Below are 14,899 nucleotides of genomic sequence, written 5' to 3' on the forward strand. Positions count from 1 at the left end.
TAGAAGATAGTCTGGCCTTAAGCTATGTAGGGCCAACAGTTGCCTTTCTCTGATGCTCTACAGCAGTGATGGCTAACTTTTTTGTTGTCACGTGCCAAAAGCGTATGTGCATGTGCACAGTAACGCATGTGTGTGCCTGCACCCATAATGCAATGTGCACAGAATACGCCTAGTTTTGGGGCTGGTAGGCCTCCTGCACTAACCTGGAAGCCAAAACAGTGTGTGGAGGCACCCGCCACCCCCCACGAATTTGTGGCAGACCTGAAGACCAGCTTGCTGGCAGGTATGCACGCATGCACAGTAGAGCTCTGCTGGGGTGACGGCTGGCGTGTTCATAGATAGAGTTCTGCATGTCACCTGTGACACGCATGGCATAGGTTCACCATCACAGCTCTACAGTCTACACAGCAAGGAAGTCAACTCACAAAAGCATCCCTCTCTTAATTTTTAAAAAAAACTCTGTTGTTTTTTTTAGGATTTAGAGGTCCATGGGCTCAGGTTGTTTCAATTTGCACAACTCAGATTATTGAACTGACCAAGTTGTTTCTTGTTTTACAGTTCATTGGGGCCGTATATTGATGGAGTTCATGCTGTGCCACAAATTGACCACATTTTAGCCACTGAGTTGTAAGAGCCCAGCTAACTTAAGTTCAGTTCTCCTTGCAAAGCCCTCCCCCCTTTATTGCTTGTTAGAGCGAAATCATTCAAGAGATGACTCACAGGTTTAAAGAAATGAGGAATAATTACAATGAGTGTGTGTGTATATGTGTGTGGAATGGAGGAGCTGATTGAAGATGAGCTAGCAGGAAAATGCACATTCTTGTTCAAGCTTCTTTCAAGCAGCTCTAATTGGCTGGAATTGAGAAAGTCAGCAATTTAGATATGTATTTACAAGGGGAATAAATATGTGTTTACTATTACATTGAGGAAGGGGATCCCAGCTCTACACTTTGAAAATATACTGTATAATATAACTGGAAAATTCAACAGGCCCTATAATTAGAATTTAGCCTCAAATTTCATTAGAAAAGTGTTTGCTTTTGTATGAGGGTGGGAGGAGGAGATGATTATTTTATATTGTCTTATACTATGCAAAATTAACATACCAACTTTTGCTCTGACATGCTAGTGAAGCCCTAACACTGAGACCATAAATTCACTATTTATATATTACTTTCCTACTCCCTCTCTTTTACTTGTATAGGTCCCTTAGAATTTTGGGCTAGAAGCTGACTCTTTATTTGTTACACTAATGTAATTAGTGTGCCCCAGAAAAAGAACAGAACATTTGGAAATTACATAAACAAACCTATACATTACATATGGCTATTTTATGTAGAAAATGCCACAACCTCATATAAATACATGTTTTTACTAGAAAGGAAAGATTAAGTATGTTTACAAATTATCTTCGAGAAAACAAATCTCAAACCTGTTGCATTAAGCCCAACTTAATTATGTCTTGTGGTATCTTTATAATATATTTTTAATGGTACAAGCTTCATGGATAAGAATCAACTTTTTGTGATGAGACAGGGTGTAGGCTGCAGTCTTACACTGTGATCTCACTTGTTATTTGGAAATTCAATTCCACTTAAATAAGGACAAACAGTATGTCTTGCCAGGTCACTTTGACTTGAAGATGGTAAAGATTTCCAAATCTAAGTTGGAAAACTTAATTGTCTCCTCTGAGTTACTTCTTTAACAATGGATTGATGTACTGAGCTACCAAATGATAGTCCTGCTGGAAAGAGACATTTTTGTTTCTTAGATAAGGTACAAATTGAAGTAAATACAAAAAGCATTTCCTTCAAAGATCTGTTACTGTGTTGCTTAAAAGATTATTGACTCAACAATTGTTGCTTCTTACGGATAGTCTCAAAAGATAGGTAACTATAAACCAGGGGTCTGCAACCTTAAACACTCAAAGAGCCATTTGGACCCATTTCCCACAGAAAAGAAAACACCGGGAGCCACAAAACCTAATTGGATGTGGCCAGTTGACTTCACTCACTCCCAGTCGCATGACACCCCCCACCCATGCCTACCAGGCTTTTGGCTCCTAGTGTTTCCTTTTCTCTGGGAAACAGGTATCCCTCCACCCCCCTTTTCTGTCTGTGTCTGCCTGCCGGCCTCCCTCCCTCCCTCTCTCTCTCTCTCATATGTATATTTTCCCTCTTGAACCATTTCCAAAAACAGGTGAGGTGGGGGGTTTTTTTGGATGATGTTGTTTTTTGGGTGCTTTTTACCATTTGATTTAAATCAAGAATCATTTTAGGTTCCCAGATAAATGAAGCTCTTTCATCCCCCTGCTGTAGCTTCCTGCTGGCTGAACCCACCATTGGCTGGCCCTGCCCCTCACCCTCCACTCCCAGTCACTGCTTGCCTGAGAAGGTAAGGGCGGTGGAGATGGATGGAGACTCGCTCCATATTCCAGAGTGGGAGGAAAGCACCCCTGTGCTTGCCTCTTTTTCCGGTTCTTGTTGCTGTGCACATCTCGGTCACTCAGGGAGACATGCAACTTTCTGCCCTGAGACACTGGCCCGTCCCGGCTGCAGCCAATGCTCCGCATCGTAATGGGCTCCAGGAGGAGGTGATGCCATCTCCCTCATTGTGAAGCGCACTAAATTTATGTTGTGCAAGGCACTGCAAGAGCAGCAAGAAGGTCATGGAGGCAGCAAGAGCAGCAGCCGCAGCTGGGCCGGGCTAGTGTCTGGAGGCGGAAATAAAGTCACGCATCTCCCCGAGCAACTAAGATGTGCACAGCACCAACAAGGCTCAGAGGAAGAGGCAAGTATACGGCCACTTCACTCCCACTCTGGAATATGGAGTCCATCCACCACCATTGTCCTCACTTTCTCAGGCAAGGAGTGACTGGGAGGAGAGGGCGAGGGGCGGGGCCAGCCAGTGGTGGGATCACCTGACACAGCAGAGGGCCCAAAGAGCTGCATGTGGTTCTGGTGCCATGGGTTGCTGCACCAGATATAAACCATTGATAGTCATCAGAATTTATAATGAATTAATATGCAATAAAGCTGTACTCTTTTTACAGTTCCTATGAGTATTTAAATTTATTTCTGATCTGTTGATTTGCAGGACTAGCTGCAGTACCATTAATAACAAATATTCACAAAGGCAGTCTTGGCTGCAGAGTTTTTAATCCAGATATGATAGCATTCCTGGTGTTAGCTTTCCATACCTATGATGAGTTCAGCGGTTATTCTGAATATGGAATTAGGATGTGATGTTATTTGGTTAAATATTTCTGGTATAGTATATAGTATTGATGTACTAGATACATCAATACTCTATAGTGATAGACATCTTGTGGAAGAGAGAACAAATTTTGTTCTTTTGTGCAGGCAGGGTAATGTTTAACATTCTGCATCATATAATTGTTCGTACACTTTTGCATCAAAATGAATTGCTTTTCAGGCATTTAATATTTAAATGTAAAGGCTCCTTCTTTGTCACTTTTCTCACAGTAAATAGTATTTATAAAACACAATGAAATATTCTGGAGTTTAGAATTTTAAAAGCATTTGTAAATGAAAAATTTTAATAGGTATATTTTTAAATACTGTACAGCCAATCTCACTAAGCTCTCAAGCGATATACATTCAATTATTGTTTGAAGTTGCTATAGAAATTCTAACTTCCATAATTTAAAGTAATCCTGAAATAGCTAATAGTAATGCAGGTAGTCCTTGACTCACAACTGTAATTGATGGCAAAATTATAGTTGTATATTGTTTCTAGTTGTTAAGAAGTTACCATGTGACTATATTTATATGCAGGAGTTGTTAAGCAAATACTGCAATTAAGCTAGTAACATGTCTGCAGATCCATTATCCGCAATGTGCTTTTCCCCCCCAGGAAACTGGGAGTAAATGCCACTTGTGTGACTGCAAGACACTTGCAGCCATAAATATGGGTTGGCTGCTGAATACCCAAAATGCAATCATATACCTGGGGTGGGGGTGGTGAACTATGGAACTTAGAAGCCAGTAAATAAACTTGAGGCCATTGTAAATTTGAACATTTACTGAACAGCTGATTATAAGTTAAGGACTAATGTAATGAAAAATAAGTATCATTTAATTTGTAGACTTATTTTTTTCGAACCTAAAGATCATGCTGCAACTGGGGAAGAATTTTCCGTTTCAGGCTATGGCAAGTCAGCTATACACTCTCAGAGTCATTTTCTGTCAATAGGTGTGTGAAGTAACAAGATATTTTAAAGTCAGTGCTTGCATATAATCCAAAAAACAGTCTTAATTTGTATCTAAGGCAAACCAATCAGTTTTACTCTGGTAGTTCAATCACAGATGCTGGAAAAGTAAAAACCAAATGGCACTGAGATGACTTGAAATATTTTGCTAATACAACAGTCAAAAAAGATGTTATGTAAGATGGAAATGCTACAGTCGAACTAGAATGGCATCTGGACTAAGGAACATTTAGCCTCTCTACAAAACCAATAGAATTTGCCAAAAACAAAATAAAACAGGCAAATGATTTTTCAGAAAATGGACAATACAGTACTGAAATCACATTGACTGTTGCTCTGCAAACAAAGATAAAGAGGCTCTATTTAGTCAGCAGAAAAGCTATCACTCAGATTATGAAATCCCTTTTACAAAATTACAGTTTAAAAAAAATCCAAAGAAGATAAGTAACTTCAGCAAATTATCGATTGAAGGTAAATAATAGATTTAGTGGATTAGATATGACACATTAAGTATTGAACAATTCTAGACTGCAAATTAAATCATAATTAAAAATGAAACATGAAAATATCCCAAAGCTGGGGGAGGAAGAATGGATAATTACTGTCTGGTGGGCTGTTGAAAACTGCTGCAAAAGGCAGAATAAAATTTGGGTAACAACTGAGTTTCAAAGAAAAGCAACATGAGAAGATGTTACATTTAAATATGTAATATACAGTAATAAAAATAGCAATCAAAGGGAAAGAACAAGAACTTTTTAAAAAGACTACAGAAATAGATTTCTTTAATCTACTGGAAATGGTATAAAATAATAGATGATATACATATACATGTAAAGTTTTATATACTGACTAGAGCCAGGCATTGATTATAATTAGAAAATATTACTAGCATCAAAATAAGGATTGATGAAATACCAGGATATTTGTTTAAAATCCTATAGTATGATGCAACAGGTATTTGATGTTTTCGAGCATATATGGAAAACAGTTGGAAAAGATAGATATATATTCCAGTTACAAAAAAGGACAGTATTGAATGCTAACCCTTTATTGTTTATATGAAGTGTTGATTCTGTCAATCACAACAAATTGTGGCCCAGGCTTTTATTATATTTCATATACAATTAAATTATTTGTTCTTCTTGAAGTATGAAATACTGTATTCTCAATTTTCTCCATCATTACTAAAAAGCTATGTACACCTGTTATTTCTCTGCATTAAATTTTGTCTAGATCTGTCATAGCCTCTGTCCCACATAGAAATAAATCCCAAATTGAAGATCCCTTGTGAACATGTAGCTTAGAAAGATAAAAGCCTAGAATAAATTCAACTTTTTCTCTATTTACATTATGTTGATATTACTTCCTGTTGATATTATCTTAGCTTGTTAACATTATGCAGCACGGTGACTTGTACTTGCTGTTGTAACTTTGGTTCTAATTCTTTTTTCTAGCCGGTATTGTATGATATGCGTCCTGACTATCACATACATTATCAGTATAGCTTAGTACAGTATACTTACTTCTTGTCACCTAAGTGGGGTTCAGAATCCAGAGGGATTTTGGGAAAGGAAGTTTGAGATATCCAACCCTCGCATTTCAGGCATTCTGCTCCCTCCTTGTTTATAGATCCTGATAAATTCCTAGGATATGGATATGGGAAAAGTAGTACAAAGCTTTGCTTGGGATGGAAATATGAAACAAAAAATAGTGAACTGCTATAGCAGGGCTGTCACGCTGATGCGTCATCCACTGGCCACACCCATGCTCGGTTTAGTGAAGGGGGGGAAGTCTCAATACATCACATGATGACAACATGAGTTTGATGCCCCCTGTGCTATAGGGATGTAAGCTCTTCTTGCCAATATATTGGCTAAAGACTCAGTGATAATGTAGGACAGTTTCCAAGCAAGGGAGTCAAGTCAACTGAGACAAATGGTAAGAAAAAACATTATGTTATAAAATGAAAAATAATTCAATCCCCAGCCCCATAAAATATCTATCCAAGGATTTTTAAAAGAATTAAAATGTAAAATTGGAAATATGCAACCTTTGGTTTTTTTTAAGATCTGAATTAGTTCCTGAGAAGTGGAAAAGAGCTGATAGGATTTTGGTTTAAAAATCAAGGAAGGTAATGGTAAATTAGTAAATCAGTTAGCTTAACATCTTTTTACACAGTATGCTACAAAATATTATTAAAGAGAAAATAGTCAAAACATACAAGGACAAATCTTACTGAAAGAGAATCAACATTTTTGCAAAAGTAAGCCTTGCTTCACTAATTCTAAAGTTTTTTGAGGGAGTCAATGAGTATGTAGACTAAGATGAACCCATAAACTGTAAGTAGTTGAATTTTGAAAAACCATTGATGAAATGTTGGGATGTGTGTGTTGTGTGTGTGTTTGTGTGTGTAACATATTTTGCTGATAATGAAAAAGAAGGGAGACTACTATAGATCTATTTCAAGCTTATTTGCCTTCATCAGGTAGCCACACCCTTACTTGAATTTGAACCTATATATAAAGCCATACTCAAAGCAGCACAAAGCCAATAACTTCAGCCTGATGATGGTGAATGTAATTTCACCGCAAAGACACTCAAAATATTACACAGGGGGGAAAACCAAACTCACAACCATCTACACACACACACACACACACAAACATAAATACACGCACACACACACATATCTGTATATGCATTTACACACATACACATACACACACATACTATACTAGTCTCCATTCCTTTTCATTATCAGCAAAAATATGCTACACACACACACCTTTTCATTATCAGCTAAAATATGTGATTATATTTGCAAAGTTGTGGAATTTCAGTAGAAAGGGAAATCTCCAGCTCATTCATCCATTTAGTTTTCAATACAAACATTAATTATGGCTGCCTTCTAGTATGTCTTTTAACACTCAAGAGGGCAGCTTTGCTATTCCCTGGTGGTTCTCCCATAGAGGTGCTAACAACCTCCTTAGCTCTCAAACCCAGACAAAATCATACAGGTGGGAGATAGATATAAAAATCTGCAATAGCATCTGTTGCATTTTACTATTTTGGCTTGTTTCTTTTTTACATTTCCAAGAAAATATTTCTCATGCTGTAGCTTTATTTCAGGGGTGTCAAACTATTTCATTGAGGACCGCATCAGGCTGGTGTTTGATCTCAAAGGGCTGGGGGGCGTGGGCAGGGTAAGCATGGCCAGCTCGATGTCACTCGTGTTGGGAGCACCTGTGGTGGTCTAGGTGGGGCGTCCATTTTCGGCTGCCACCTCCTACAGCACTCTGCCAATGAAAACAAAGCTTATGAGGGGTGCGTGCAATCCTCCTGAGCTCCGTTTTCAGCTGCCACAACCTCTTACAGCCCATCATGTTGTAGATCAGTGCCCAGTCGGCCTGGGATGGGCCAAGGCACCACTGGCTGATTCTATGCTCTTTCCAGGATGGTCCCGCAGGCCAGATCTAAGTTTGACACTCTTCTTTATATTACAGCATTTGTGGAAAAAAACGAAAGAATAAATATACTTTATGACAGAAATGAATGATTTATGTAAAGGAGTTTTTCCACTCCTCCCCAAGAGGTTACGATTATATCTACTTAAAATAAAAGCATCTTTCTTGGTTTGTTTTTAGCATCAGATTAAAACTTGCCTTTAGATAACTTAGGTATCTTCAGAGAGACAATTGTGTTTATTAGTATTATTTCAGTAGTAACATGCTATTTTTTCTAATACAAATTATGTTCCCTTGTGCATTAAAGCCCTGTTTTAAATTCAAAATATAAACAATCACTGTTATATTAAAGATAGTTTTATATTATTGGTGGTTACTATCATGTCAGTATGCGAAACGTTGAAATCCTTGTTCCCAAATTCAGGACTTATTATTCCTATGTAAGTGTTATATCAGAATGAAGCTTATAATGTCTCGTCAGTTCACAGCAGGAAGTAGGACTAAAATTAGAAGGTGAAACTTTGTGACATATTAATAAGTACAGGTAGCTCTCCCGTTACAACAGCATTTGGGGCTGGAATTTCTGAAGCTAAGTGATGTCATAAATTATTGTAAATTTCAATAGTTGTGAAGTCTATCTGCTTATCAAGAGCAATCCTTGCACCCCTGGCCACCATTGTAATCCTCAAATTAGGCAGGTGGCTAAATGGGAAGAGGTGGGAGTCCCAGGCAAGGAGGGAGGAGGTAAATATGGGTGCTGCAGGAGGTTCTTTCAGGCAGACACTATAGAGCTCATGGGATGCTGTGAGCAGGTGTAGGAGGTACAGGTAGACTGAATAGGGCCTCAAGTGAATGCTAGGCAACATGAGCTGGTGAAGGGGCACTGAAAGCAGACACTAAGAAGTGCAGATGACCACTAATTGTTGCAGAGTACATATTGTAGTAGAAAACTGTCAGGGAAAGTCGCAAATGGTGATCAGGTAATCGAGAGATACTGAAACCTGTCGAAAATGGGGACCAGTTGCCAGGCACTCAAATCATAAGCACATGGCCATGGAGTAATGCAAAAAATGGAAATTTGAGGACTGATCATAAGTACCACTTGTTCAGTGATGTTGTAACTCTGGATAATTGCTGAACAAATGGTTGTAACCCCAGGACTGCCTTGTAGTGTGTTTGCTTTCAGAAACATGGCAAAAAAAACCCCAAACCCAACTTGATTATGCAGTAAATTTGTCATGCATTTCCTGTATGTTGTAGAATTCTCAGTTTACCTATAATTAGTCTAAGAACTTATTAAAATACTTGTGATATTTTTGAGTCAAGTCCTTAGTTTTTTTTCCTGATGGCTACTGTTCCTGTCATCAATACAAATGGCTACTGTTCTGCAGTGTAAACATGCTTAATAAATATTAAAACTTAGGATTCTTTCACTTCTGTATGAATGATATGAATTAATAGGTACATTTGTTTTATGAACCAGTTTATCCCTTATGTCTTACTTCTTTGTCCAATTATATGAGTGGAAGCTACCTGATTGGCCTTATTTCCATATTACATATACAGGAGAACACTGTGTAAATCACCGACCATAGGGAGAGACAAATTAAGCGGAGTTCCTGGGTCTCTTTATTATTTATGTTCAGAATATATATCTACCTCTCTCTCAGTTTTCCCTACTTTATGTTCAAATATTATATTTTAAAATGTAGTATGAAACATTTAACAGCAAATAATTTACAGCTACTGACTTCTAGCTTTATATTTTTTAAACATTTTAGTTTTTTATACCTTTCTGTATTGTATTACAATTTTATTGGGATTTTATTATTATTATTATTATTATTATTTATTGGATTTGTATGCCGCCCCTCTCCGCAGACTTGGGGCGGCTAACAACAGTGGTAAAACAACATGAACAATCCAATTAATAAAAACAACTAAAAAACCCTTATTATAAAAAACCAAACATACACACAAACATACCATGCATAACTTGTAATAGCCTAGGGGGAAAGGATAACTTAACTCCCCCATGCCTAGCGACAAAGGTGGGTCTTAAGTAATTTGCGAAAGACAAGGAGGGGGGCGCGCGTTCTAATCTCTGCGAGGAGTTGGTTCCAGAGGGCTGGGGCCGCCACAGAGAAGGCTCTTCCCCTGAGGCCCGCCAAACGACATTGGTCGACGGGACCCGGAGAAGGCCAACTCTGTGGGACGTTATCAGCCACTGTGATTCGTGCGGTAGAAGGCGGTTTCGGATGTATTCTGGCCCAATGCCATGTAGGGCTTTAAAGGTCATTACCAACACTTTGAATTGTGACCGGAAACCGATCGGCAGCCAGTGCAGCAAATTAGGTGATTTATGTCTTCATTCAAATTGTAATTGGGCCTTTCCTCAAGTTTATGCTGCTTGCCACCTATGCCCTTTTTTTGATAGCTCTTTGCTTACTTACTCCCTGGTTATCTTCCATCTAGACCAGGATTGTCAAACTGTCGGCCCATGGGCCGGATGCATCATGCGTTGGCCATGTCCATGCCCAATTTTGGATGGGGAAAAAGTTTGAGATATGTCACGTGATGACAGTCTGATGCCCCCCCCCCCCCCGGGATCCAGAATATTGTAATGTGTTCTTCATGGGGCTTCCCTTGAACAGTATCCAGACACACAAGCAATCATAGGCACCATAAGGACAGTGCGTATAACACCTCTGCTTCACGAGCTTCATTTGCTTCTGGCCCCAATTCAAGGTGTTGGTTATGACATTTAAAGCCCTACCATCTTTGACCTGTCCCATTCAGTGAGGAAGGAAAAGTATGTTGCACCTCCCCCCCCATTAAAGAATTTTCCTGGCGGGGTCTAGAAAGGAGCCTTTTTCTGCCAATGTCTGCACCCTTTAAAAAATTTAAAATAAGATGAGGCTTTGGAACGATACACTATTTTAAAGGGAAGAAACTTTGATATCTGATCTGGAAGTTGTCTCTGACTTACTATAAACTATTACATTTACTGGATTTATAAATTTACAATGATGAAATTGAGCAAGAATAATGAAGAATAATTTCTGATCTGAAGCCTGAGTGCCATTTTTTTTTTGGGGGGGGGGGGGGAGAGGGTGTAACTCTCAGAACTTTTCCCTTTATTGAATAAATAACTTGGATTAAACGTTGTTGTTAAATGATACCATCTGGAAACAAAAAAGTGGAAAGAATACCCCACGATATTGAGACTTTTAAACATGTGGGAATGAAAGAAATGCTTCCAATTATTGATTATATAGAACTAAAACTGGAAAATATAATGGAAAAAATAAATGCTGTTATTTGAAGAAGATATGGAGAACTTTGGCAGACTGAAAGAAGCAGAGGAACCAACAAAAAAGCAACAAGAAAGAAAACACAACAAAGGGATTATTGAAACCCAGAGAGAGGAAAAGATAGTAAAGAGAAGGGGGAAATCTCTGGTAAGAGAAAGATAAACAAGGAAAAGAAAGAAGGAGAAAGAAAGAGAGGCCTAGAAAAAAGGAAAACAATATTAGACGACAAAAAGGGAAAAAGAGAAGAGAAAGAGACTATAGCAAAAAAAGGAAGTTAAAGATCGAAATGAGAGAGTTAAAAGAAATATGGGGGAGGCAACCAAAAAAGAATGAAAAGAGAATTAAAATATTGGAGCAGGATAAAGGAGAAGGGATAAAATAAAAATGTATGTATAATTAGTAGTAATATGTTTGAATATAAGCTTGATAATAGAAAATATGAAGATTGAATTTTAAATAAGTTCTATATGAGAAAAAGACAAGAAAAGCAATACCTTTAAATATAACTGATGATAAAAAACATGTAAAAATGAATGGGATATGAATAATTTTGTTCACTGTAATAACATAGAAACATAGAAGTCTGACGGCAGAAAAAGACCTCATGGTCCATCTAGTCTGCCCTTATACTATTTTCTGTATTTTATCTTAGGATGGATATATGTTTATCCCAGGCATGTTTAAATTCAGTTACTGTGGATTTATCTACCACGTCTGCTGGAAGTTTGTTCCAAGGATCTACTACTCTTTCAGTAAAATAATATTTTCTCATGTTGCTTTTGATCTTTCCCCCAACTAACTTCAGATTGTGTCCCCTTGTTCTTGTGTTCACTTTCCTATTAAAAACACTTCCCTCCTGGACCTTATTTAACCCGTTAATATATTTAAATGTTTCGATCATGTCCCCCCTTTTCCTTCTGTCCTCCAGACTATACAGATTGAGTTCATTAAGTCTTTCCTGATACGTTTTATGCTTAAGACCTTCCACCATTCTTGTAGCCCGTCTTTGGACCCGTTCAATTTTGTCAATATCTTTTTGTAGGTGAGGTCTCCAGAACTGAACACAGTATTCCAAATGTGGTCTCACCAGCATTCTATATAGTGGGATCATAATCTCCCTCTTCCTGCTTGTTATACCTCTAGCTATGCAGCCAAGCATCCTACTTGCTTTCCCTACCGCCTGACTGCATTGTTCACCCATTTTGAGACTGTCAGAAATCACTACCCCTAAATCCTTTTCTTTTGAAGTATTTGCCAACACTGAACTGCCAATACAATACTCAGATTGAGGATTCCTTTTCCCCAAGTGCATTATTTTACATTTGGAAACATTAAACTGCAGTTTCCATTGCTTAGACCATTTATCTAGTAAAGCTAAATCATTTACCATATTACAGACGCCTCCAGGAATATCAACCCTATTGCACACTTTAGAGTCATCGGCAAATAGGCAAACCTTCCCTACCAAACCTTCCCCTATGTCACTCACAAATATATTAAAAAGAATATAATAAGAATAAAATATAATAAGAATAAAATACAGTATATGTATGAATAAAATGTATAAATGAAGTTATAAAATAATGCAAGAAAATGATAATATAAGAAAATAGAAAGATTGAAATGTAATATATTTTGAATATAAGTCTGATAAGTCCCCCCCCCCCCCCGCAAAAGAGGATGGAAATGTCCGTGTGACAGAATACAGCCATTTTGACTGTCTTGAAGCACCGTCCCCCACATCCCATTTTTGGACAGAGGATGCCTGCAGAGAGCTTCTGGGTGCTGGGGGATGGCAAAAATGGCACCGTTTTTGCAGAAAATGGGGCTGCTTTTGGGGCATTTTTTCACAAAAATGGAATGGGGTGGGCAAAGGGTCTGGGGATCCTGCAGAGAACTCATGGGGACCAAAGGAAGGCAAAAATGGGGGCATTTTGCTATCCCCCAGCACCCAGGAGTTACTTGCAGGCTACCCAGACCCTTTCCCCACCCCATTTTTGTAGAAAAAAATGGCTGAAAAACAGCCAATGTTATTGGTATATTACTACATCATTTGGTTCAGAATACTTTTCCCCCTTGTTTTCCACCTCAAAAATCAAGGTATACTACCGTATATACTGTACTTCCTGATTACTGTGTCTACGGAGAGGGGAGGCATTCAAATTTAATTTATTATTATTAGTAGTAGTAGTAGTAGTAATAATAATAATAATAATAATAATAATAATAATAATAATTAGTATTTATTTTTGTTGCAACTATTTTGTTGTATCAGAAAACAACATAAATTTTTATCTTGGGATTCTATATGTATGCTTATTCTTTAAAAAAAACCCCAATTATACATTTTTTTCCCTTTAGGGTTATACATCGTTTTGGAATGATTGCATTTCATCTGGGCTCCGTGGTTGCATGTTAATTGAATTGGCACTAAGGGGGCGTCTTCAGCTTGAAGCCTTTGGAATGAGACGTAAAAGTTTGCTAAGTAGAAAGGTAAGTGCAGTAAAGTAAATCTTTATACTTTTCTTAAATCTTTCTCCCTTACATTTTACATATGATAATATCTATAAATCTACATATTTATATCAGAGTTTCTAAAGCTAATAAAAGTACTTTGCGTGTTAAATTTGTTAAATCCAAGGCCTAGTTAGGGAATGAATCACTCACTCAGTATTGCTTTTTCAGTTTGATTTTATTGGCTGGGGAGGGCTTTCTTTGTGGCTGCCCCAGCTCTCTGGAACCAGTTATCTTCTGAGATCTGAACTACCCTATCGGCCTTCCGGAAACCGGTAAAGATGTGGCTTTTCCAACAGGCCTGGGGCCGTTGATTTTATGGTGGTAACCAGTGAGATCCAACCATGAATGGAATGCAGGGATTTAACTGTTTGTATTGTAAATTGATTTTAAACTGTTTGGGGTTTTTTTTGTACTATTATTGATGTTTTATATTTTTGCTGTGAGCTGCCTAGAGTCCTGAGGGAGTTGGGTGGCATAGAAATTGAATGAATGAATGAATGAATGAATGAATGAATGAATGAATGAATGAATGAATGAAGTTTTCTTCCCTTCTTCCTGGAGATATTTTGTGAATAACACCCCCTTTATTCTCTACCACAAATCTGGTTGCATGGTCAAACTCTTCTGTCAATATAACATTTGAGTCACCTATGTGAAAAGCAAGTTTGGAAAATTTCCACTCTGTTCCACTGTTCCAAATTAAGCTTTGCACAGCAAAGACATATTATTTATGTACAGCTGAGCTTAGTTGTTATTACTTTTAAATGTATTTCCTTTTCCCTTTGTAGATCACAGAGAATTTTTGCCAAAAATCAGGAATGTTCCTTGCAATTCAACGGCCATACAGTAATAACTTAGATGTCCTTTTCTCTTTTTTTAATTTTGATACCTGCAGCCAAGGAAGATTTGATGTTTAGACAATACCAACAATAACTTAGTTCAGAGATAGTATAGAAACCTGTGCCCTTCAAATACTTTTAAATTAAACCTGATTATAGTTGTCTAATTATTGGCTGTGCTGTTGGGCCTGTTGGTCTTTACAGTCATTAAGTATTTATGGGGTTGAACCTAGTGTTTGATATATGAACTTTTAATTGCAGTTAGAGATTATTTAAAATTAACCATTTCCTGAAAGTTGCAAAGTAGTTACTAATCTGGTAGCTCTTAATATTATATTAAACCAGGAATGGGCAATGTGACGGAAGTGGGGTAGAAACCAAGCTCTCCTTTTTCAAAAATAAATCCTTGGTTGAAAAAGGTTTAGCAAGAATGTAATCGTAAGGTTTTCTTTATTTTTTATTTTTTACTTTTACACTTTGGGGGAGCTTTTGAAGAACTATTCCAGGTGTATTAATTGTACCCATGAAATAATT

General features: G+C 37.6%; 1 protein-coding gene across 1 annotated transcript in view; it reads left to right on the top strand.

Moving 5' to 3' along the window:
* Window positions 1–14,899, top strand: part of GOLPH3 (golgi phosphoprotein 3) — a 28,735-nt gene that overhangs the window by 1,742 nt on the left and 12,094 nt on the right. The window contains exon 2 of the mRNA XM_070743484.1: window positions 13,371–13,502. Coding sequence (XP_070599585.1) covers window positions 13,371–13,502 — 132 coding nt within the window. The remainder of the gene's footprint in view (window positions 1–13,370; window positions 13,503–14,899) is intronic.

The sequence above is a fragment of the Erythrolamprus reginae genome, chromosome 2, assembly GCF_031021105.1.
Source record: "Erythrolamprus reginae isolate rEryReg1 chromosome 2, rEryReg1.hap1, whole genome shotgun sequence".
Taxonomy (NCBI): domain Eukaryota; kingdom Metazoa; phylum Chordata; class Lepidosauria; order Squamata; family Dipsadidae; genus Erythrolamprus; species Erythrolamprus reginae.